Below are 25,419 nucleotides of genomic sequence, written 5' to 3' on the forward strand. Positions count from 1 at the left end.
GTGTTACCTGAAGAAATGTTTTAGGCCTATATATATATATATATATATATATATATATATATATATATATAATTATTATTATTAACGAACTCGTTTGACAAGACATTGTAGGCCGAATGTTGGTATTTGGCAACCATGATGCAATCCGCATAGGTTGCAACTGGACAATTCGGCACAAGGTGGTGCCAACGTGCCACTCATGAATCACAAAATATTACATAATGCCTCTCGTGGGTAGATAAAAGGCGTCGATATAGCTGCTATACGGTCTTCGCGAGAGACACGGAATAACAACAAAAGTGATTATGTAATTTTATACATGACACACAGGCCCACGTGCAGCATTATATGCGGCAAACGGCACTAAGCTCTATTTTTTAAGTTGATAATTTGTTAAAGATAACCACAGACGGGATACCCGTTCACACCTCACACCTGTTTCCTGAAAAAAAATGTTGATAAAAAAAGATGTTAGAAAATAGCCTACGCATACGTTTAGCATAGGCCTAGTCTTATAGAGTAGGCCCTACTTTAAACTTGTAATATTTGGTGTAGATAGCTGATGCATTTCGGCCTGAACTGGCAGAGGTTTGAACTAGCATACAGGCCTAGCCTAGTCCATTTTAATAACAAAGCCTCAACAATGTTGCCATATGATGTTTAGAACACGCATCAATGTAACCAGTGATATGTCAAAAATGGTCAGCAGACCGTTTGTTTCGCTGGGGGGTGGCTCTGCCGTTATCGACACAAAGGAAAATGAGAGGTGTATCCCTTTAAGTTAGCCCAGCACCCCCTGCATGTTGGGAGTTTTTTTTCGCCCTCTGCTCTGTCTTGTCTGTGTATCCGCCTTCACTTCTTCAGCACCAATTCAGTAGTCATACGTGCGTGTGGGTGCTCGAGCTGGGTGACGCTGCGTCCCGCTCTTGGGGAAATACGAGGAAAGTCAAGCTACTTTAGAAGACGATATCATCATCAACCAAGAACCAACGTTGTAACCAACTGCTCTAAGACAGTGTTTTGCAGATAATACGACAAAAATGGCAGATCCAATGACCCAGTCCTCTCAAATATCATCGTCACAGGGACTCGCCGACGGACAGAACTCCGCGAAAGACTCGAAGTTCGCCGGTAAGATGATAGCTTTCATCAAACGGAAACACAAGCGTCCAACATGGGCTAAACATGTTATGTTGAACTTAAAATGACCGTCTCTACTCGTTAGACTAGCCTGATTCTGCGTCTTGTCCTAAGGGTTGTATGTACAAATTGGGTCTGGATGTTAACGCAGTTTCGCCTAGGCTATCGCCTATTTTGAGCACTTTGAAGGCTCTCCACCTGTCTCTACGCATGTTTTAGAAATCGTTAGTAGGCCTAATGTGGGCAACAGCAGCTGAAGGTTGTGAGAAAAGATACCCTAATTGGGATCGCGGCACGTTTATTGCAGCACATTTGTTTCCTTTAACGATGCCAGTTTGGCGGAGTAGGTAAATTTGAAAATAACAGACTGCCATAAGAATACCTCCTAATTGCGCAGAATCTTTCGCGAATGGTGTAAACTGTAGTAGGCTATGCTATTTCTGGCATTTTGAGAATTGGCGTCTGTGAACGGTTTGGCTTTAATATTTTAAAAAAAATCAAGCAATTGGGCCATGACATGTTCTTGTTACCTCACTGGGGCCTGATGAAATAGCTTGCCCACATGTTGCGGCGAGAGCAATCTGCAGTGCAGAGACATTGTAACTAGGATACTGTTAACAGGGAGGACCTCTTAAAGGCGCGTTGTCTGATTTCTATGTGCGAAACATCAGTCGAACAGCGCCGATCACTCCTTGCGTCGAATGAGTAGGCCATTCATCTGAAGTTAAAAATAATCTCCAACCTCTCTGCGCTGATGGTGTAACAACAGTTGGAGATTATGCAATTACCGTGCTCGCTGATCTCTCTTGCAGGTTTTATTGCCAGGAAAACAAAGAGGACTATGGTGTTGCCCATATTGCAGCCATCTTTAAACTGTCTATTCATCTTGGGATAGGGAGGGGCGTATTCTGTTTATATTGTGTGGTGCCCTGCACTGTTATGAGGTGAAACGGAAAATTAAAACAGTCTAGTTAGCAGGAGGCATCCCACCCTTCCCTTTTCATTTTGGCCGCTCTCTGTTTTGGCCCAGCTAATAGTCCTATTTTGACAATATAGCTCGTTTGGAAGCCGTATACTCCATGAAAATATGAAATCATACCAAAGGCTTAGGCTACCTAAAGTAGAGGTGTTGTGGGATGAAATAATATAGGCCTAAGAACAACACACTATCTGTATGACGTGTGTGAAATCAAATGCATTAATTCCAGTTGCCTATGTTTTTTGTTTTGTTTTCAACTGTTATTAAATAACCTATTCCCTCCTCATGAATAATTTATAATGGTGTGAGGTCCCTTTGTTAGAAACGTCATCTCTGTACACCTAGACAGTTGCAGCATACCCACTGGGAAGACCCACCCATCCTGTTTGTCCTTTGTCTGTGTATACCCACAGTGAGCTTATGGGTGTTGATTATGTGCACCCAAGAATGCTGATGTGTGGTTGAGATTGACATTTTTGGTTGCATGTGACAACAAATTTGTAAACCAAGCTCCTTGTACCAAGACATTTCTTTCTTTCCGGTCATTGTAAGACCGTAGGGTTCATAAGTCCTTACAGGTGAAGGCGTGGTTTGTATTTAAGGATGCACTGATGAAATTTTTTCTAAAACGAGTATGAATATTTAGATTTCCACAAACAAGAGTCCAGAGAGTTTGTTTACTTTCCTCCAACTAGCACAGTAAAGTGCAGAGCTACACTAACACACACCAGTGCACTGCACTCAACTAAATATGGGCCTATGTCATTTGTGTAGTTAAGGTGAGCTACAATGGAAACACATTAGGCTGTTATGTTTTTGAAGTCAGCAGTGCAAGACTTGAAAGCATAGCGGTAGTTTATTCAGGTTAGTGGCTATGCTTTAGAGGAAACGGTGCAATTAAGTGGTATCTGAGCATTTTTGTGAGTAGATGGATATGAGCGCAGTATCGGCCCCATATCTGATGCCAGTATTGTTATCGTTCCATCCCTACTTATTTATTGGAAATGTGTATCAGCCAGGGTAGGGATGCACTATTTGTTTCCTGTGTGCCATCTGTGACTAGGCAACCCTTTTGAACCAGATGGCACACAGTCAGTCGTGTAGTACAGCTACGTTTGTGTTGAATCCTTTGTTGAATCAATTACTCTCAATCATTTTACATACATTTCTCACATCCTGTTATTTTTTTCCTTTGAGAAACCTTGGCCCTTGCACAGTAGCTGCTTTAGTCTTATCTAGGCCAAGCAGTTTCCGGAACATTCCTTGGTGATTAAGTAAGCTAAATTGATGCTAATGATTATCTCATTCAGGGCCCTCATGTGTCAATCAAGAGGGTGTATAGGAAAACATGTCAGAGCACTACAACCTCAAAAGAGCATTACTCTGTCCAGGTTGAACACTGTACCTGTGTCAAGATCCATGCCTCTTCACCACAATCGCTAGTTGTCCGTTACACTATACAGTTTCTATTCGGTCATTATGAAAGTAGTTTAATTTGTTGATAATATCCCTGTGTCCCCCTTGTTTTCAAAACCTTAAATCCCCTCCTTTCCACTGGGTTCAGTTTCATAGGACAGGGGACATTTGATCTGGTTATGCACCTGTTTTCAATTTTCAAGGTCAGAAAAAGACTGACTGGTGATGTACTGTATGGCTGTGGTGTAGGAGGAGAAGGGAAAAAACAGGTGGTGGTTAACATGCGCACTAAAAATGCTAGCCTAGTTCTCTGCGAGCCGATGACCTTGGACAGTAAATTTGAGTGCATGGAAAATTAACTTCTCTCCCCTCTTGATATCAATCTGGTTCTCTCTGGCAAGAGCAGCCGAATGATATCGATATTTTGGTTTTCCTGTCTAATGTCTAATGTTTGTGAAGAACGATGACCGTTTCTGGTGTTCCCTGCTTCTCTCTCCCTTTCCCCCTCTCTTTTTATCCTTGTCCTCCACGTCCCCCCAATTGTTCAGGCTCTCTTTGTTGTTTGTCATGGTGGTGGCTAGCATGCAATTGCTAAGGTCACTGTTTGAGGCTGATGCAGCAGTCTCACCCTCGGGGAGGTTTTTGGTATCATGAGTCGACTCTTCCATGAGATGGAGACTAAAGTGCCTGGCGTGACAAGGATACCAAAGCAACCCCCTCACCCCACCCTCGCCCATTTCCCATGGTATAGTGTTGCCTAAACTCAAACTAGCATGGGCTATCCCATAGGTGTAGTGCAGACCCTGAAAGACACTCTGAGCCTCACATGCGTGGCCTGAAATGGTACTACTGACCCGTGGTGTCTGTAACATGATCTGCAGAGCCACGTTCAACCTCTGCCCCAGAAAGACACATCTATCTATAGGCTACAACTGCATTATGCTGCCATGTTAGTCATGTAAATGTAGTAAGGACGAGCAGCTATTCTGTCAGTGGAACTAATTGAGAACATTAAAGCCAAAGCTAATATGTTTTTTGGGTTATTTTTTATTTTATTTATTTATTTATTTTTTAATCAGTTTTTATCTTAGTCATCCGCAGTCAGGTGTTTTGCATTCATGCATGATGCTGTTGTTTCCCTCAGCCACAGTGATGTAGAGCGTTTCTGGTGCTTCAGCATGCTCCTGATCAGATCAATCTGTCCTTTGAGCAAGAGATTCACACGCTTCCACTATCCACACACCCCCTCTGGAATGTGTGTGTGATCAGAGTCAGCTTATTCAGAGGGGTGTGACACAGGGTGTGTGTAGCTCCAAACCACACAGAATCGTGCTGGGCCAGTGGTGTGTAACTGGCACAGGCATTCCACAGGGTGTGTACCGAGTGGAACCCGAATCCTGCAGGTAAGTCTGGAATTCCGTGAATCACTCCCAAACATGTACTCCAAGACCCGCCCCGTTTGACTTGCTTTCAAAACCCCAGTGGCAGCTGCACTTGAAAAACCTGTTTTTTTGCTGCCATTAAGACTTGGGCCCTTGCCCTTTTGCCTGCTAAGCCCAGACACATCTCGAGTGCAAGGCGGTGGTATGATGATAAATCTAATTTTTTTGTTACGTTTGCCAGTTTGATTTCTGGCTCTCGGGCAGTGCCAGTGCTACAAAGGCCCACATTGTGTCACAGAACATCACATGCGATTCTGAAGTGTGGCAGAAAATGTCTTCTCTAAATAGGTTACATAATCCATGTCAAGGGAAAGTAGTGTGGGCGCTATACGCAGAGTAAGACTTTGGAAAATAAGGGAGAAAGTATTTGAAAATTGCCTGGAAATGAACGCCTTACAATGGCCTATTTAGGAAAGAGTAATGCTGTCCGATGATTCACATATCTCCTGAATGCCCCACATGGGATGGAAAAGGTCCTGCATGTGAAGGGTTCATGTCAGTGTTAAGAGCTGCTGTATTTATTTTGTGTGTATATATGGAGGGGTATTATAGATGTATTAAATAAGCATAATAGGGGTATAAGCATGAGTCAAATTGTGGTACTTTTTTATGGATCTGATTTTTTTTGTTAATCCACTTTTATTTCCTTGTATCAATTACTTTAATATTGCACTGGCTATACAGAAAGCCTTTATGTCTCCATTATAAAGTATAAGATGGATTTGGGTTGGAGTGGGGTGGATGGGGAGGATGGTTCTTCCTTCCTGCAATTTCAGGATGCTCATTTTCCTGTCCTTTTTTAATTTTTCAGATTCCTTTCTTTCCTCTTCGCCTGTTTCTCTCATTCAGTCTCCTCAAGGCAAGTGTATGGTTCTCTTACGCTGCTCGCCTGCTTTATGAAACAAAACAAACCTCTCTCTATCTCTCTCCCTTGCTCCCTTATCCTTTCTCTTCTCTTCCTCCTCTCTTGCTCTCTGTCTGTCTTTCCTCTCGCTCGCTGGGCTGCTGCTGTAATGCTCTCCATCCCTCTCTCGAGTGCCCCTCTCCTATTCCGCTCCAGTGCAAAAAAAGAGGGTTCGTGTCAGGCTGTGAAAGACAGACGCCGTGTCCAACCTTGTGTTTTCTACCCGACTACTGACTCGACAGTCCCCCCTCCCTACGTTACCATAACCCTTGGGGCCTTGTAATGAGATCCCATCTGTTCCCCCTCATTTTGACCCTGTGATGCCATGCTACATGTAACCAAGCGAGCCAGAGAAGCCCCTTCTGTACTCACTGGCAACTGACGGTTGCCCTTTTTGACCCCTACTCCCACCCACCCCATACACACACACTCCCGCTCTGCACACCCCGTCCCCCCTAAATCATTCAGAGCATCTTGATTCTAACTGGACGTCATGCAGATTCATTCTCTGCCCCCTCCCGATTTCCATGCCCCTAAAACACCCATGGTGCATGATCAGTAAAGAATTCAAAGGTACTGTGAATATTTTTTGAAAATGGTGGTTTTAAATGTGTGCCAGTTTTGGACTAACATCTTGAAACCATTATGGTAAGTCTTGTCTCCAGATGAACCAGTAACTCCACAACAAATGGAAAAATCTGGCTTGTCAGAGCTCTTATTTGTCTCTAGCATGGCCATTTACTGAACAGAGACTTTACCACACACCCAGTTGCAAAGCTTTATTGCTTACCGAAACGCCTAAGTGGTAGAGTATCTCATTTCCTAATGGTGGATAAGAATGTAATAATGTTGCAGTAGCTTTTCCATTATTTATCTCTTGATGCTTCCATTTCCTGATCTGACCTGTGCTGTGTCGACCTCTATCTGAACCTCAGTGGCCCCTCCGTTCACTCTCACGACTGCCAAATTAAAGGCACAAAAGGCAGAAGGTCCCCAAAGATGACAACAGTTTGATCCATTTCAGTCTTTACCAGCTGTGTGCATTATTTAGGTCAATGTTTCTTGTAGGCCCAGGATAATCCCTAGATTGCCACCTTATTTTAAGAAAGCAGAGAAGTTCAAGTTCACTTTGTGCGAGAGCACAATCCTAAAAATGGATCCTGGTTGAGGTCCCTCCGGAGCTTTGTCCTTGATGCCCCTCCCCCCTTCCTCCTCCTTCCTTCTCTCGCTCTTCTTCCTCTCCACTTCCTCTTCTCTCTTGCCACGACTTCGGCCCCCCACCCCACCCCTCTGGTAGCACAGGTAGAGCGACACTGGGGAGGGATTGGCTGTGAGATCACCAGCTCTGGGAAACATCCCATAGCTATGGCTTCACTCTCTCCACTCTGCTTTTGGCTTGTTAAGACATCTTGCATGTTAAAAGCCGGATAATAGGATCTTGTTTTTTACATTTGTTTGTTTGGTTGTTTGATTATGTTTTCATTTTGTATGTTTTCTTTATGTATGTTTGCGTTGTATATGTATGTACAGATTTTTATCTATGAGTTTCTTTATCTGTTTTGTTGAAATCCACAACATCGAATTAGACATCATTATCCTGATTGTTAGGAAAAACGTACTTTCCAAAAGCCAGAGGCGAGATTCTTGCCACTAATATAAAGTGCTAGCCACTCCATGAGCAATAACAGGAAGAAGTAGGAATTTAGGAAATGAAGTATACAGGGCAAGTAGTAAGAAGGTCAGGCTATGAGGTCATGGATGTCAAGTTTGCACTTTTAATTGGATGTCACAAAGCTGCACCCAATGCATTGTCATTCCCAGTTTCCAGAATATCTTGCAGTAAGATTGGTATGCAGTACTTGCACATTTTGTCTCTCTAGATTGTAATTTGAGCTATTGATGATGTGATGTTCCTGTAACAGGAGCAAGTGTGGGAAGGATAGAGCCTGCTCCCTGATTTTACCGTTAATGTTGAATTGAGGTTCCAGTGTCAGCAGACTGAAGATTGGCAGTCTCGTTAAGCTATTGATTTATTGAGTCCTGTTGGATGGCACACACCCTGTGACACCCTGTTAATCTTAGGGGGAGGAAGATTCTTTGGCCTAGATACAGTGTCCTATTAAAGCCTGATGGGTAAATTGATGCAAGCCTTTCATTGTGATCATCCTGTTTTTGAGTCTCGACTTCGATTTAACTCTACTGACTCTGGGCTTTGACTCAATGCAGTGTTCAGATTTATTTGAGAGTAATTATTTCTGCTACTATAACAGGCTTTCGATCACTATAAGTGTATCGGTGTAAGGCCAGTGATTCATGAGTTATTAGTAGAGTGTTTGTGACTGCTGGAAACATTTCTCAGTCATCAGTGGTTTGCTAATTCAAAGCCTTTTGGCTGTGTCTCATCCAGTTCATATTCCCAAGAGACAGGGTAGCTTTTGCTCTGGGAAGCTGTTTTCGGAATTTGTTTTCAAGCATCGAGCCAAAAAATCCCCACACCACAAATGTGGACTCCCACTAGTGGCTTCCAGTGTGAACAATGGAGAATAAGTCACAGGGCAGCCAACGTAAGGCAGACGTGGTTACTTATTTGTTGAATGGTAAAGTTGTTGAGAGAGGGCAGCTCATTTGATGTGCTTTGTGCTCCTGTGCCACTCTGGGTTTTGGGTTACAGGGTCAGATTAACCTCATGAGTTAACCCTTGGCACCAGACATGAGTAAATATTTGTTTCCACACACAGACACACGCTGTTCTCCTCTGGGCATGGCATTGGAAATGGTTCTTAAAGCTTACTTGCCATTGAATTGCTGAAATAAACTCTGGACGATTAAATATAGTGTACTGTCAGCCCACTAACTGTACCAAGCTACCAATGATCAGTCAGTGTCTGTTAACACAGACTGACAGGGAGGACCTTTTTGGCAGTTGGCAGTCAGGTGATCATGAGAACAGTTGCTTGGAACATCTTGTGGCGTAAGCCCAGGGTACCCTGTAGTGTATCATGTGAAGGGGATCCTGCAGTCTCTCTTGATAAGGTCACCTCAGCTGTGTGATGGGGGTTGTTCTTGCAGGGGATAACAGTGGGATATGGGGTTTGGGTCAGATGACCAATAGACAGCCCACTGTGACTTTCATAGCACTGGTGTGGTGCTGTTTGCACCGAGTAGGTTCCTTATCTATGTTGTCTTAGCTGTGACTGTGCCAGTTGCTCTGTCTGATATTTATTTTTTGGATGCCCCTGGTGAAATCCATGTCTTTGTTATATTATTTTTGTTTTCACTTACAGATTTAGGGCTTTAAATCCATAGAATATATCATGAAATTAGTTGGATAAATATCATGAAAACAACCATAACAATTGCATAACAAGCCCAAGGGTCTGACCATTTATGAATAGTCATAGGCATTCTTGCAAACATTGCTGATGCATTAGACTCAGTGTTTACCCCTCATTAATGAATACAGACTTAGTGCATCAGATGCCAAAGGGATGTGCTCAAACTTTACTTAATATTCAGCTACTGTGTTCAGAATCAGTGTTTTGGAGAATAATATAGTAAGACACATGTTAAATGGGCCTTCAGGGAAATTATGCAATGCAGTTTTGGCACAGGCAGTTAGAAGACAAACTGCCATAGTGGGGCATATCGCCACTCATTAAAGGTCACTGGTAGTTAAACCACAGTGCATTTATCCCTTGTGACCCTTGCTCTCCCCCTCTCCCTAACTGTCCACGGGCTTGTTATTACAATGTCCCCATTGTGTCACTTGAAGTTGTATGATGAGTCCTCTGTCCACTGTGCAAAGGAAGACAGTCTGGCCTGTTACTTCTACTATTGGGTTGTGATTGGTGGTTGGCTTTTGGTTGTGCTGATGAAGGCTGACAAAGTTCTCTCTTTTGTATCTTGTCATTTGTAAAAGATCTGATTAGATATAGCAGTAGTTTTTTTCTGAGCAGGAAATAAGAGCACATACCTCTCATTCCTCAAGCTATTGGACATCATCACAGGAAATGCAGCAACGTCTGCTTCCTATTTTGATTGCCCCGGAGCCACGTAGGCCTGATTGCCTTTGGAAGACCAGGGCAATGGAGCACTCTGCTTTTTAGACCTCACATGTGTCTCAACATAAGAACAAAATGTGTTTTGCCACCACAGTATGTTGTTGTTCAGCAGTTTGTTTGTTTGTTTAGCCTCATTACTACCATATCAATGGATTTTGTCTGTTGTCCTATTGACCCTTCAATGGCAACAACTTATGAGTGTGAACGCAGCATGCAGATGATGCCACATACACAACTCCATTTGAGATGCAATGCAATGCATGACTGCTTGAGCTGCAAAGAATAAGACGCTTCTATTTTCTGGGAATGCGAGTATTAACACAAGTATATGACGACTGATTGCTAAAGTTTGGGGTCCTTGAAGTTAAAACTATTTAGATGCTCAAGACTACATTTAATGTATGACTTATTAACAAAACCCACAGACTTGTTTAAAATGATGGAGCCCAATAGAGGTGAGAAAGGAAACTAGTTGGGACCCCTCGCTTTAGCATATCCGCATGAGTCTAGAGTGTTTTGATTTTTATATGCCCCCCACCCCTCCTTTTTCTTCTCCTGCTCACCTCACCCGCATGATGGATGCAGACAAAAGGGTGGTGGTAGGCTCTGAGAAACCCTCAGAAGGCGTGGCCACATCACTTCGCTTTCAGCCGGGCTCCTTTACACCGGTCTCCTATGGCAGTGAAACCACTGATCGTTCTTACAAAGGCCCAGAGAAGAAGGAGTCCTCCGACTCCAACCTCACGTCTCCACAAGAGGATTCGCCAATAAAAATGTCCCCCGTGTCTGAGAGGATCAAGGCGCTGGAGGCTCTTGCCGCGAAGAAGAATGAACCAGAGAGCAGGAACGAGGGAGGCTTTCCTCACTTCAGGGAACGCCACTACGAGAAATCGCCCACAGAAGCCCCGCCCCCAGCAGCTTTCCAAAAGAAGACCACTCCACAGGAGAAGGAATCCCCAGAATCACCTTTTGAGGTTTTGGGAGAGACTGTGCCAGGAACTGACTACGAGGACACCGCAGACTGGATGCGGGCTCACCTACCCCCGGCACCTAACTTCGGTACTGAGGATCCAGATCTTGATGATGGAAAAGATGTCCCTGTTACGGAGACTGATGGTGCTTCAAAAGGGAATAAGCAGGAGGCCATTTTGGCAGCAGGAGTTCCTGAGGCTTTTGCTGGTGTTCCTGATGCATTTATGGACACTCCCATTGAGTCTCCTGACCTTAAAGACAATTTCAAAACAGAGAAGCAAGAGAGCATGGAGGAAGAATCTGAATTTGACCTGAACTTTCTACCAACTGCATACATGTGGGACAAGCAGGAGAATAATGCATCTAAAGGTCCTCCTGGTCAATCTACAGCAAAAGAATCTGATATTCCAGTGCCCCCTGCCACCGCCCCTCCTCCCGCAGGTTTTGGATCTCCCTCTCCCCCTCTGTCCCCGCCACCGTCCCCACCCGCATCTCCGCCACAGGCCAAGGTTCCAAAAACAGCATTGAAGGGTGATGCTGAGCCATCTGAGCCCCATGAGATGGACAGTTCTGGTGAGTCAGATGACACCGTGATTGAGGATGCCTGTGCTGCCATCAAAGTGAACAGTGCTGCTCCTTCTGTAGAGAAAGAGCCGCAGCCAGCCAAACTGGAGAAGCAGCCCATGCTGGTCCCCATTATCAATGTTATTGAGACTGAGGAGCAGGTAGTAAGTGAGGAAGAATATGAGCCAGAAGAGGATGACGATGAACGCTACAGGGTCATGCGAGACCCAGTTAGAGAGCCAACGAAAGAACAAGAGCCCGTCTCCGATGAGAAAAAAGCTGTACCCACAGACGCACCCTCGTCTGAAGACCACAAATCGCCTACTGAATCTTCTCAGGTTTCCACAACAGAATCGGTTGAGTCAACTCCCAAGCACCCCAGCGGCCAAGATGGTGGAGATGTTGACAGTGTGGTGCAGACCACTCCAAATGCAAGAGGCCTTAACAGAGGGGAGTCACATGATAAGGCTATAGTCTTTGAGAGGCCAGACAGTCCAAACGAATCTCTGTCAGAGTCAGCCATCAAGTCTGCTACTGAGGGAAAAGAAGAGAAGTCAGTCAACATTACGGATCACAGAAGTAACATGCCAGATGATGCAGAACCTGTAATTGATTCCCATTTGAATAACTTTGTTGCTCAGGATCTCTCTCAGAAGGAAAAGCCAAAGTCTGAATTGATCTCAGAGGATGAGTATGCATCAGATACCCTTTCAAAATCGACTGTTCTTCCAGATCTGAATGCTGGCTCACTTATCGATCAATCCTACGAAGATCACTTTGGAGATGATTCTTTACCTGGCTTGGATGAGTCTTCTGATGACCGACAGTTGAACTTTGACACTGTACCAGAGCCCTCACCTTCAGATTTCTCCTCAGACAATTATATTGAGACACTGGTTTCCCAAAACATATCCAATGTTGGAAATGATGACAGCAAAACAGTGACTGACTCTGGTGCCCTCCCTTTGATGGCTGATGATAACTACACCTCCCATCCCGTTGAGGAACAGCCATCCATGCAGGAATACCCTCAAGATGACTTTTCATACTACAGTGACCAGCCAGATTCATTCCCTGGCATGGACCTTGAGCCCAACCAAGACCCAAAGGACACAAGTGCTGAACCAGGCGCACCAACTGAGAACACAAGTGATCCCGAGAGCATCGAGCCCGACTGCTCTGTCTCCTTGGCAACAGACAGTTTTGTGGAATTCATGAGGGAGTGCTTGAAGTCCCGGGAGGACGAGGAGCCAGAGCCGCTGCTCCTCAGTCAAACAACAAAGGCCGAAAAGCCTACCGTCTCCACTTCATCTCCAGCTGCAGTAATGGATCTGGAACAGGAGAATAACACCATTCGTGCTCTGAAAGAGCTCGGGAGCAGTCAGGAAGACGAAGAAGACAACAAGACCTCACCCAAGTCCAAGACCTCAGAGCAGGAGAAGAAATCCCCTCTGCCACAACCACATGCCGATGTCATCTCGAATCCCACATGTGACTCCCCAGCCAGTCGGCATGCATCAGAGACCCTGTTGTCGAAAGAGGTAGAGGCGATCGATGTCTGGGTGGCAGAGGCGTACCACCTCGCTGAGCATGTCTTGGCAGCAGTACTAACCCACCTGTCAGGTAACGCTCCTTCCCTCCAGGCTCTCCGCCTGCTAACCTCCCACGCAAGGAAAGCCAAGCAGTGCACCTCACCTTCCCAAACCCTTTCCCCACTTGGGCCGTGTTCCCAGTTTGATGACCAGACTAACAATAACACAAATCGCATGTGTGAGCTAGACTTACCAACACTTGACACCTGAATGATTATTAATTCAACTGATTTTTTTAGTATCATATGTTATATTTTTTGGATAATGATATTAATTGAACAGTTAATGTAACTTAGTGACTTCTAGTTCAAAACCCTGCATTATGCAGAAGTAGGCAGGCTTTACTCTAAACATAGGTAGCCAAGTTGAGCCTGAACTGCTGTGTGCTCAGCTCCATTGTATGACCCTATCCTACCTTGTGTCCCTAAATGTTTGCAGACACCAACAGGCATAGATTGGGGGAAGGGGGTCTAATCATGGTCCCATGGTGTCCTCTTGCACAGCCTGGAAGTCAGTCGGCACATTTCTGCCTTGGTGCAACTTTCCACAGCCACCTCACATTTACAGCACATGTCTGTGCCAGGCTAAAGATTTCGAAACATGACAGTTCACATTTTGCTATCAGTGCATTGCAGAAGAAGGATATGGTTTGATTGAGAAACTATTGTTGCCCAGATATCCTTTTCCTTATCACATGTAACAATCTACACTACAGGCAGTTAGACTAGTATGTTTTTTCACAGCTTGCATCAGTTCACTCAGTTTTAAAGGCCCACAAATCCCTCTTCTTCAAAAATAACAATGGCACCCCATTTTCTATTTTAACAGGCACTAAGTGTAACAAATCGCCCTAAATACTCTATTTCTGGCTCCATTTTACTAATCAGATTTTAAAACCAACCAAAGGAGATGGCACAGCACACTCATCTCCCAACTCATGGTGAAGCATTTGAAGTGAGCCATAGTCCACACCTCATCCTGAACCCTTGAAGAGCAAACATGAAACCCAAATCCTATTATGAGTGAAGTGGTATGCAGACAGTACAGGCCTTGTGTCTGACGCATGCATCAAAACGTGTGCATACACTGCATGCTTCTCTCACACTGGGCATGCTCTGAATTTAAAGGTTGTTTCCCCGGTAACCAGAAACTAGGGGAAAGTGTAGACTTGAGGTTAGGCAGTGAATGACAATGTTTAACTGGATTCCTAGGCTGAATGTGTTATTTCAGGAATGCTTCGTTATAGAGGTCTTATCAGTGTGAACATGGTGTACTGATTTAAATAATATACTTTAATATGACTCCTAATAAGATCCTCATTGTTTGTGTATTTTTCTCGCTCACATTCTGCTGCTAACAAAAGGCCAGAATTCCTTCAAGTGATTTTGTGTACATCTTTGGCAAGCATTTTAAAATGTGTTGTTGAGATGTTAGCCAGTATGCTGACTCGGAATGCTCCAAATCTGCTGAAGTGTTACACAACCAGTGCTTCATGAAGGGGGGAAAAAGGTTTGCTCTCAAGGGTGTGGCTTGCTCAGTTGGCGCTAGTTTCCACTAGAGCTGTTTGCACTGCCATGCCAGCCCCCAATCAGAAGGACGTCACTCTCCTTCCCTGTGATTAGCGTTGAAAGGGAAGTCTGATTTGATGAGAATGCATTGAGAATTGGGCACCCTCAGCTTAGAGAGATTCAAGGGAAATGTTCTGCCTTTTAAGACTGTTCCAAATCGGGCCATTTGTCGGAGAAGATATCTATTCACTCTGTGTGTGTGTGTGTTTGTGTTTAGTCTGTGTTTGCCTTTGTTGCAAGGCACAAGAGATCATGTCAAATGCTTAAATCGAATATGGCCAAATGTTTATTTTTGGCTTCATAATCCAAGCAGCAGTCTTGGACTTGGTTTGGGTTTAGCTATTAGCAAGTAAATCTGCCAGGTTATTCTGCGATGCAATGAGGTCACACACACACACTTGCACGCACGTACACACACACACATGCACGCACACATACACGCTCTTCTCTCTCTCTCTCTCTCTCTCTCTCTCTCTCTCTCTCTCTCTCTCTCTGTTTTTTGTACACAAATGCATATGCATACATGAAATACAAAATCTCATTCAGACTTTAATACACTCCCACACAAACACACTCATGCATGAAAACACACACACACCCCCACCCACACACACACAGGCCTGTACCTTTAAAAGCTGTGCAGTGGCAGTGCTGAAAAGAGGCCACTGCGGCTCGGCAGCCACAGGGACCCGCTGTTGGATTTGGGGCTGGTAGACGCAGAAGAGAGAGGAGGGAGAGAGAGAGAGGAGGAGGAGGCGGCAGGGAGGGAGGGAGAGAGGGGAGCGGAGCAATAATGAACGAGGGCTGTCAGCCGAGGCTGCCTCCCTGTGGGTACCAGCAAAGCATGCTGGGAGGGACTCAGACCCCTGCAGTGATGGGTGAGGAAGCCCCATGCGTGCTCTCTCTCCCTCTCCCTCTCCCTCTCCTCTTCAGTCCGCTCCACCGGGGCATTCGCCACCCCGCATCTGAGTCCAGGCGCTGGAAACAATGGTGTGCTTTCTGAGCGCTTTCAAGCACTCGCTCAGGCACAATGGCCATGGAGTTATGTCACGACGATTCCTTTGTAAACAGATTTTTTTTTCTGTCTGTTTTCCCCAGAACAGTCACTGTTTTTTTTCTGTTTATGTGGTACTCCAATGGGCTGCATTTTGAATGGCCTTGTAAAATATGCATTTTTGCTTATAGCCTTTCCTTGTTTAGAGAACCGATTTAGGGTTGCAAAGAAAAACAAAAACAATAGTGAAACCATGTGAATGAGCCCTGTCACAATGTCTGAACCTTGACACAGGCAAACACTGTTAAAATTGACCAACAGTGTTCAACTAATTTGATTTTGGGAACCTATAAGTATATAGCTATAATTCCCTTTTCCCAGCGATGATGTAGAGGCAGTTATATAACAAGACTCTATCAAAACAACAGACCCCCACCATGTTCCCCTTCCCCCACTCCAAAGCTAAAACACCTTCTGCTGTGAGACATATGTGGGGATTATGAAGTGCCCCTCCACCCACCCTGCACCCACCCACCCCACACAAGCACACTCCGTGCGCATATTATCTGGTTTGTAGTTAATTAATGTAGATTACACTCTGGCATGACGACATCTGTAACCCAACAGTAATCTAAAAATAAAATGCAAAAAATTAACATGACCATCAAGACACTCTCAGGAAGTGATGTCTGAGCCTTTCACATCCACTCCCCACCCCCCACCACCTCATCTCCCACAGCCACGAGCTGATCTAACCTGATGTAACTTCATGACGATTCTTATGCTAGTTCTAACAAACAAACAAACGAGAGAGCAGAACGAGTGCCAGCGCATGTTGACGTCATCCTTGTTTTGACGGTACTGGCCTGGGGTTGACGGGGGGAGGGGGAGCACATGGAGGGATGCTCACACAGTGCCCAGTCCGTCCACACTGATCTCCGGTCAGCTGGTGCAGTCTAAGCTCGGACTGTGGTATGTATCGTACTTGTGGTAGTGAGTCATAGAGGGATGGAGTAATCCATTGGGATGAATGCCTGGCACCTCCCACCCTGGTAGAACTAAACCCTCACGCTGGAAGTGGTTAAGACAGCTGTTGGCCTGTTTATGCCTTCGCATGTTTGTGTATGTGTGAGTGAGTTGTGTGGGTACACATGTGTGCATAATCATGCCTCTGTGATTTCAGGCGGAGTGTGTTTTTATTCAAAGGTGTGTGTGTGTGAGTGAGAAAGAGAGAGCATGCCGTGTTTGCATTTCCTCCAGGGGCTTTTACCCAGCTCGCTCCAAATCTGTAGCATCGAACTCTGAAAAAAAGTTGACAGTGCAGCACATGACATGCAAACCAGAATGCTAAATAAGCTATATGGTAACCCATCCTTTTAGAGTCCGCCTATACACACACTCTCTCTCTCTCTCTCTCTCTTTCTCTCTCTCTCTCACACACACACACACACCCACACACAAAACCCCCATCGCCAGGCTCTTAAATGCAGCACAGTGTGGACAAGCACACCCACTTATGTAGTCACGGGACCCCAGTCTCCCCTCAGGGCACAACCTTGTGCAGAGCAGTATACGTCTCCTTCTGGAGCCTTCTCTCTCTCTCACACACACACACACACACACACACACACACACACACACACACACTGACTCACTTTCTCTTTCTCTCACTCTGTCTCTCTCTCTCTCACACACAAACACACACACTCACGCTCATGTGCACACGCGTGCCCCACACACGTACACATACACACACACACACACACTCTCTCTCTCTCCTTTCTCTTTCTCTCTTTCAAAGGCTCCTCTCATGCAGCAGCAGAAGCCATTTAGTAGCTGCTCTCAGGGTGTTATGTAACCAACATATCCAGCACGGTACACAGAAACCATCATTTCTGCATGTGTGACCATGGCCACATGAACATGCAGGCACTCGTGTGTGTGTGTGTGTGTGTGTGTGTATATAGTCATGCACACTTACACGCACACACATGGTCCATAAAAGTCTTGGATGTTGGGACTGAAATAGCCAGAGGGTTAATAACTACCCACCATTGGAGAGACCATGTATGGGCAAGTGAAGAAATGGCAAGTCGTTTTTTGTCAGTGTTACTGTGGTTATTAAAAGTCTCTTTCTCTCCTCTCCTCCTCTTACTCCACTCTTCCCTCTCTCATTTCCTCTTTTCTCCTCTTTCCTCCTCCTCCTCCACCACTCCGTGGGACATGCATACACACACATTTGCACTCAACCAAATACACAAACAACACACACATATTGTGACCCATGTTCCTGATGTGTGCACACATAAACACACAATCACATGTAAAAATGTTTCTCATCCACACAACCTCCCACCAACTCACTCACAACATACACACACTCACTCACACTCTTCACACAAACCCATACCCCACCCCCCATACACACACCTCTCTCCTTCACATACACGACTCCACACACACACACGCACACATGCGCGCACTGTCCTCCCCTGTACCTCTGCAGTGAAAGACCTGGTGTACTGGCGCGACCCCAAGAAGTCGGGCGTGGTGTTCGGCGTGTCCATGCTGCTGCTGCTCTCCCTGGCGGCGTTCAGCATCGTCAGCGTGGTCTCCTACATCCTGCTCGCCCTGCTCTGCGTCACCATCAGCTTCCGCATCTACAAGTCCGTCGTGCAGGCCGTGCAGAAGTCCAGCGATGGACACCCCTTCAAGTGAGACACACACACACACACACACACACACACACACACACACACACACACACACACACACACACACACACACACACACACACACACACACACACACACACACACACACACACACACACACACACACACACACACACACAATTGTAATGTGATAATGCAACTGTGTCCTAGCAATATGCAACCTCATGCTATTGGATCATTACATGTAACTCTATCATAACCATGGGTCTCTACTGAAAGAGCAGCAGGAAGCTTCTCCTTCACCTTTCACCTTTCACCTTTCACCTTTCACCTTTCACCTTAATGTCCTCAGAAGGATAGGGGGGTGCTGAACTGGAACAGGGACCCTTTTGTGTGAGACGGAGTGCCAGGTGTATATTTACACTGGCCAATTATGGGATGGAGAGCTAGCAATGTTCATCCCCCTGAACTGCAGTTATATCAGTCCTTCATGCGTCCCCGCCTGTGTGGTTCATTTCTCTACTTATTGCACCTTGCATTCATATCCATAATATATCAAATAAAGTGATTGTGTTTATTTCATTATTCCTTTTCTCTACTAGCTCTTGGGCTCTATGCAGTGGTAGAATAGTCTAGACAACAGAAAGGCAGAGGGTACAGAAGACACCCCCACTCCTATGTGGGTCACCCCGTTTTCGGTGTCAATGTAAAAGGGAAATCAATATCCCGATTGAGAGGTCTAGCCATTCCCATGTCAATGTCATGTCATCTTCCCAGTGGGAGACTGGAATGTGATGTTGCCAGGGGCAGTGTGGGTAATGTAGTTTGTGTGGTGCGTGAACAGACCTCCGACTGAGAAGGAGGTCATCTTTACCACAGGGAGTATCCTAAGCATGTCACATTAGCAGCGTTATGCAGGCCATCGTTGCTTTAGTGGTATATGACACTCACACACTTGTTGTATTGTGTGTGTGTGTGTGTGTGTGTGCGCATTGCAGAGCCTTCATGGAGAAGGACGTCAGCGTTCCCCCTGAGACCTTCCGTAAGCATGTGGACCAGTGCCTGACCTACGTCAACCGCGCCCTGAAACAGATGAGCCGGCTCTTCCTGGTCGAGGACCTGGTGGATTCTCTTAAGGTGTGTGTGCTTGTTTTTTTGTGTGGGAGTTTTTATATTGAAGTCCATGTAAAGAATGGGCCACAGAAAAGCTGGAAAGTTACATTACAAATTGTATTTTTGGTCTGGTTCTGAAGTTCAGGCTTTGTGTGTTTGTGTGAGTGTGTCACAATGAATTATGTATCAGGTCCCTTGGTCGATTGGTATCTTCTCACTCCTCTTCGTCCTCCTCCCATTCTTGCGGTGTGTGCACCCCCCCCCCCCCCCTTTCCTTCCTTGTCTCTCTGGTCTCTGCTGCTGTGCCATCTATTTTTAACACACACAGGCCAGCAGAGAGAGAGGGAAAGAGAGGAGAAGCAAGCGAAAGACAAGGGAGGAGGAACTTGCTGTACAGAGAGCAAAGGAGAAGGAAGAGTTAGGCAAAATGGGGAGGTTGAGCCAGAGACTGAGGTGAAGAGGGTAATGGAGAGAGAGGAGAGGAGAGTGAGATGAACAGAGGGAGAGAGAGAGAGAGAGAGAGAGAGAGAGAGAGAGAGGAAGAGAGAGAGGATGAAAGTAATAAAGTGAGAGGGAGACCGTGGCATACTGGCGTCTCCCCTCGGCCTGAAGAGTGCGCCCCAGTGGTGGGTGTCAGGTGGAGCGACGTCACACACGCCTGACCTGAGGCCTAATCACAGGGCTCTGACCTGGTTGTGTGTGTGTGTGTGTGTGTGTGTGTGTGTGTGTGTGTGTGTGTGTGTGTGTGTGTGTGTGTGTGTGTGTGTGTGTGTGTGTGTGTGTGTGGTCATGTTTGACCTCATTGTGTAGCAGGGGCAGGAGTAGCAACAACAGCAGCAGCAGCAGTGGTGATATGCTCTCATAGCCTGAGGATTATAGCACTCTGCCTGACCCAGAATGGGATGCTCTCGGGAGGGAGAGAGAGAGAGGGATAGAGAGAGAACGCTTGAGAGAGAAGGCGAGAGCGAGAGAACGCTATAGATACAGTATATAAAGAGAGAAGCCATAAAATAGAGGGACACAGACATTGAGATGAGAGACAGAGAGGGGGTCAGTAAGATGGGCGGCAGAGGACAGGGCAGAGATGGATGTCGGAGGTTTAGAAAAGAGTCTGTCACTCCCCTGCGTACCACAGTCGACATGCGGATGGAAGGCCTGTGTTTGTTCTATGAATGCCTTTTACAATGACTGTTTGGTGGCAATCCTCCTTAAACCTTGTGGCACTGGCTGCCCTCCAGGCCTGCTTAAGAAGCCAGGGCTGCTGTAATGAACACTATGCAATCAGATTAGGCATAGTAGAAGACTTATCCCATACACACAAACACACACACACACACACACACACACACACACACACACACACACACACAAAAACACATTCTTACTCTAGTGTGTGTGTTTTCTCTACAGTTGGCTGTTGCCATGTGGCTATTGACCTATGTGGGCGCCGTCTTCAATGGAATCACCATCCTCATCCTTGGTAAGGGCCAAATCTAGTCCATCAGCCATACCAGCCATACCAGAACCTCCTGATCGTTGTGAAACAGTCAAAACAACTCATAGCAACAGCACAAATATGGTGTTACCTACTGCATTATATGATTTTCTCCTTTTTCTCTCTTTAGCTGACATCCTGATTTTCACCATGCCTCTGGTGTATGAGAAGAACAAGGTGAGATTTCTAGGCGTGTCGGACTTGAAATGCACAGCATGTTCAAGAACCTTTGACCGTTATTCATTCTGCACCCCTAGGCAAAAGACCAAAAAGTCATGAAGCATCAGTATTTTAAAGTCAGAAGGTATACATACAACCTCTGCGGCAAAATGATGCGGACACTTTAGCTTTTCTTTAATGCTGTCTTTTATTTCTTCAAAATTCAACAGTAATTGTGGCATGTGCTTATGGCATGTGTCAATCCTTTGCTTGGAACTGTACACGGCAGGAATCAGATACAGTAGGTCTCTACTCCATGAGCTCCTGCTTTGGTTCCCCTCCAGCTGACCATCTTACATTTGAAAAGGAAGTACATTGAGGAAGTGACTCACGAGGACTATTTCCTGGTTGGACTTTGCGCTCGGTTCGTTTCTGTTTTTCTGTAAAAGGCAAAGACAAATCCAGCCTGACTATTGGACTCCCAGCCTGCTGAGTGTGTTGAGTCATTCCTTTAGTCATCATGTAGCCCTAAGAGCAGCAGAGCCCTTCACATACCACACAGAGCAGGAAGGCGGTGGGGGTGCAGGTCATGACACGTTTTCTCCACGCTGACATCATCTTTATGGGACGTGGTCATCCATTATGCAAAGTCAAAAGAGCTGTTACTGCTGTGAAAATGGCTTATGATGTCCATCAGACTACATTATGTCATTTATGGTCATTCATCTTGAAGGTCTTTATGGGCTCCAAGTTCATGCAGAAAGACACATGTCATCAGTCTTGCATACAGACATATGCACACACACAAAGGTTGTACTGTGGAGCAGGAAAGGCCAGGTGCTTTGAAGTCAGTGTAGTTTTTACTGTTTTATTGCCTTGATGTGCCTGAGGTCATTTGAGAGACTTCAGAACTGCGTTACTGTTTCCCAGCTGGTCTGAGATCCCAGCCCATTGGACTTGCCCCACAGTGAGAAATGTGAGCTCTAATGTGATCAGCAGAAAGCTAATCCAACTGTCCTTCCTTCTCTGCGCTCACAGACCCAGATCGATCACTATGTGGACATTGCACGTACTCAAATCAACACCACGATGGCCAAGTAAGTGTGTGTGTGTGTGTGTGTGTGTGTGTGTGAGAATAAATGAAACACAGAGAGTGAGAGGGACATGCATCATTTTAAAAGGATATGTATTTAGGTGGAATGATATCGCCACCTCATGGGCAGAAGCTATAGCTAGATTGACACCAGTATAATACCTCTCTTTTCCTTTCTTATTCTCTCCTTTCTTTCCTTCATTCTGTCTTCATCTCTTTCTGTCTCTCTGCAGGTTACAAGAGAAACTTCCTGCATCAATGAAGCGAGGCAAAACGGAATGATCCTGCTTTATTGGATCGTCTCACCACCACCACCACCACCACCCTCGTCATCCTGTCATCCTAGATAGACCCTCATCCTCATCCCAGTGACCCCAAATCTAACCCTGTGTCCCCCCCTCCCCCTCCCCCTCCCCACGCATCCACACTATCCTACAGTCCTCCCCCCCTCGCCTCCCTCCCTGCACTGAACCAGCTAGTGTGGACAAACGCAACAAGAAATCTTTCCGAGCTTCTCCGTATTCACTATTAACCGCGCAGGCTTAACTCTCAGCGCTATAGGGAAGCTACAGTGGTGTCACCAAGAGCACAGAACGTAGAGGAGGGAGGGAGGGAGGGATGCAGCTCTGTAACTGGATACATTTTGTTGTTGTTGTTGCTGTTGTTGTTGTGTGTTTTTGTTTGTGTTTTTTGTATCGGCGCTCAGAAATGGCCCAGGGTTGGTGAACTAGACTGAATCTATGAGCTGGTGTTGCAGTGGCAGGGTGTGAGGTGCTGATGGCGGAGGTGCTGATTGGCTGTTGAAATATCAAGGATAGGGCTTGGTGTTGTACAAGCAAATGTCTGTAATTGAAACGCAACATTTTGCTTAAAATAAAACTGAAAAGGTTATTTAAAAATTGAGAAAAGGCTTTTTTTTTATATATATATATGTTAATGAGTTTCTTTTTCTTTTCCTGCCCAGTCTCCATGCATTTGAGTGAGAAAAAAATATATAAGTTTTTAGATGATAATTCCTCAAAGTTTTTGATTGGAAATCTCTGGGACTTCTCTGTTATTGGCGGGCTGCTTAGCCTGTCACTCACCTTCTCATTTGTGTTGTGTTCACCTTAAGGCACTTATGTATGTATATTATCTGCAATGCACTGAAGACGTGTCTGCTTCATCCAGACAGGTGGAATAAAGAGGATTGAAGCAGAGTTCCAGCTGTGTTACTTTTGGTCTAGTTCACCTCGTTGCTTCCTGGAGTGTCATGTGTATATAATAAGTCAAGGCAACAGACTGTCTGCCGTAAAGGAGTGAGGTGTCGCTTTTTATAACAAATAATCCCCTTATGGCAAGCCTGCTAATTTCTGTTACATCTCAGTGTCACTGTTGCGTTCATAATGTAGATTTACAATATTATTCTTCTACTTCTCATTACTGTTGATACTATAATAATTATTATCACAGTTGATATTATTGCTATCACTGGTTAGAATGACTGCTTTGATTCACTGTTTAGTGTCATTGTGAAAAAGCTTAGCCTTTCTCCCGTCTCAAGGCTTCAGACCGCAAAGGTTGATCTTTGACCTCCAGGGTGTTGGTGAGCGTGTCTGTCACTAAGGGGAGTGATCTACAGTATATTAGTTTGTCATGGCATTGCCACACTTTTCCTGACGACCATGTTTGAAAATGCCAGACTGTTGAACGTTAAGACGGACGTGCGTCCGTGCCCTACTCTCCAGGTCACTTCAGTGTAAAGTCCTGTGAGATATTCTCCCTGTGCGCCACTGGCTCTAGGACCCAGTGATGAGACCCGCTTTAGTATCAGCAGCCACCTGCGTGTCCCACTGTTTAAAGTCATGGATATGCCCAATGAGGCTTGTGCTCGCCTTCGTTTCGTTATGCAAAATGTAAAGCATTTTGTCTGACAGGGCTACTCATCTTCAAGGGCCTTGTAGCTTATTGTTTTCTTTGTATTTCTAAGGGATATTGAGATGAAGAAATTGGGGAGGGTGGGTTGTTTATATAGGTTTTTTTTCCTGGTGTGTGTGTGTGTTCTGTTGTGTATATTTGCCAACATCTCCATCCCCCTCGAAAGAACCAAACAGGGTTTTGTTCTAGGCACATGTTTTGCATGTCTGCAAGACATCTGTAGATAATATATGGAATCTGTCTCAAATATGCATTTACTGTATTTCAGTTATGTTCTAATGGTTCTCAGATTGCCTCTCAATGCATTAACTATTACTGCTATTATTATTACTATTACTACTACTACTACTACACAGAAGTCTGTCTCCTGCTGAATGTGTCTTCCCTGCAATATTTATAGTACATTCCATCTTGTGCATGCAGCTCTTAGTGTCTTGGTGGGATCAGAAGGAGGCTTTACCAGGTGACCTGCTCTTCTGCTGTTCCCTGCCAACACACTCTGCTCCTGTATTCATTGTCCTCCTTCTAAAGGCTGTTTTTCTCGAATCACAATATTGGATGTGTAGTCGTCGTAGGAGTTCTTGTTGAGTATTCACCATGCACGCCTCAGTTGTACACTTGTACATGCACACTTAACACACACGTACATGCTCTTCGCAAACGCATACACGCACACACACTCACCTGCAGTTGAAAGTATCCTATGTCTGAAAACCACTGTGTCCTTGTTTTCCGCTGGACTGACATGCTTAAACGAACGTGTGTTTGACGGCCGAAGCATGGGTGCGGTGCTTTTTGGTGAATAGGCTACGTTCCAGCTAATAGGGTTTTCATGGGTATCTTTTCAGTCATGAGTGACAAATGCAATGCTGTCTGTTTTTTTTCTTTTATCAGTAGACTACACAAACCTTCTCCTCTGTAGATACCATGCCTTAGTTGCTGTTCTATTCTCCTTTAGTGTTAAGAGTTCAGGAAGAACTACACTATGACTATTTTTGACTTAATTCTGTAGTTTCAGTGCATGTTTCCACCTTGATCTTTTTATTTTATTTTTCTTCTTGGGAAGGGAGGGTGGACGTTAGGTTGGAAGTCATTTATTTCTGGTCAGGATTTTTTCCTCCTTTTTTGTTTTGCTTTTGACTTTCTCTTGGTAACTAGATGTGTTAACTAACACCTAAGACTCTGTTTGTTAGCTGCAGATTTAGTTTGTTTGTGGGTGCTTTGGAGAAAAAAAACAAAGTTGCAAACAGAGAAAACAGAACTATGTGGTCCCTGTGCTGATGTCAAAGTGGAATTAATAAAAAGTACATCAGAAGACATCCTTTGTGTCCAGTT

The 25,419-nt window shown here is 45.1% G+C and overlaps 1 protein-coding gene across 3 annotated transcripts; it reads left to right on the plus strand.

Annotated features, from left to right (window-relative positions):
• Window positions 1-808: 808 nt before the first annotated feature.
• rtn3 (reticulon 3) lies at window positions 809-25,403 on the plus strand. Of its 3 annotated transcripts, XM_062516845.1 has the most exons (8): window positions 846-1,131; window positions 5,789-5,836; window positions 18,139-18,346; window positions 19,306-19,444; window positions 20,831-20,900; window positions 21,046-21,092; window positions 22,113-22,171; window positions 22,401-25,403. In XM_062516845.1, the coding sequence occupies exons 1-8, from the start codon at window positions 1,041-1,043 to the stop codon at window positions 22,447-22,449; spliced, it is 711 nt and encodes a 236-aa protein (XP_062372829.1). In that variant the 5' UTR covers window positions 846-1,040; the 3' UTR covers window positions 22,450-25,403. The 3 variants fall into 3 exon arrangements, with proteins under 3 accessions (XP_062372828.1, XP_062372829.1, XP_062372830.1); XM_062516846.1 differs by lacking the exon at window positions 5,789-5,836 and having other exon boundaries at window positions 848-1,131; XM_062516844.1 differs by lacking the exons at window positions 18,139-18,346; window positions 19,306-19,444; window positions 20,831-20,900; ... (1 more) ...; window positions 22,113-22,171; window positions 22,401-25,403 and adding an exon at window positions 10,528-15,352 and having other exon boundaries at window positions 809-1,131.
• The last annotated feature ends 16 nt before the right edge of the window (window positions 25,404-25,419 follow it).

The sequence above is a fragment of the Sardina pilchardus genome, chromosome 16 (assembly GCF_963854185.1).
Source record: "Sardina pilchardus chromosome 16, fSarPil1.1, whole genome shotgun sequence".
In the NCBI taxonomy this organism is placed as follows: Eukaryota; Metazoa; Chordata; class Actinopteri; order Clupeiformes; family Clupeidae; genus Sardina; species Sardina pilchardus.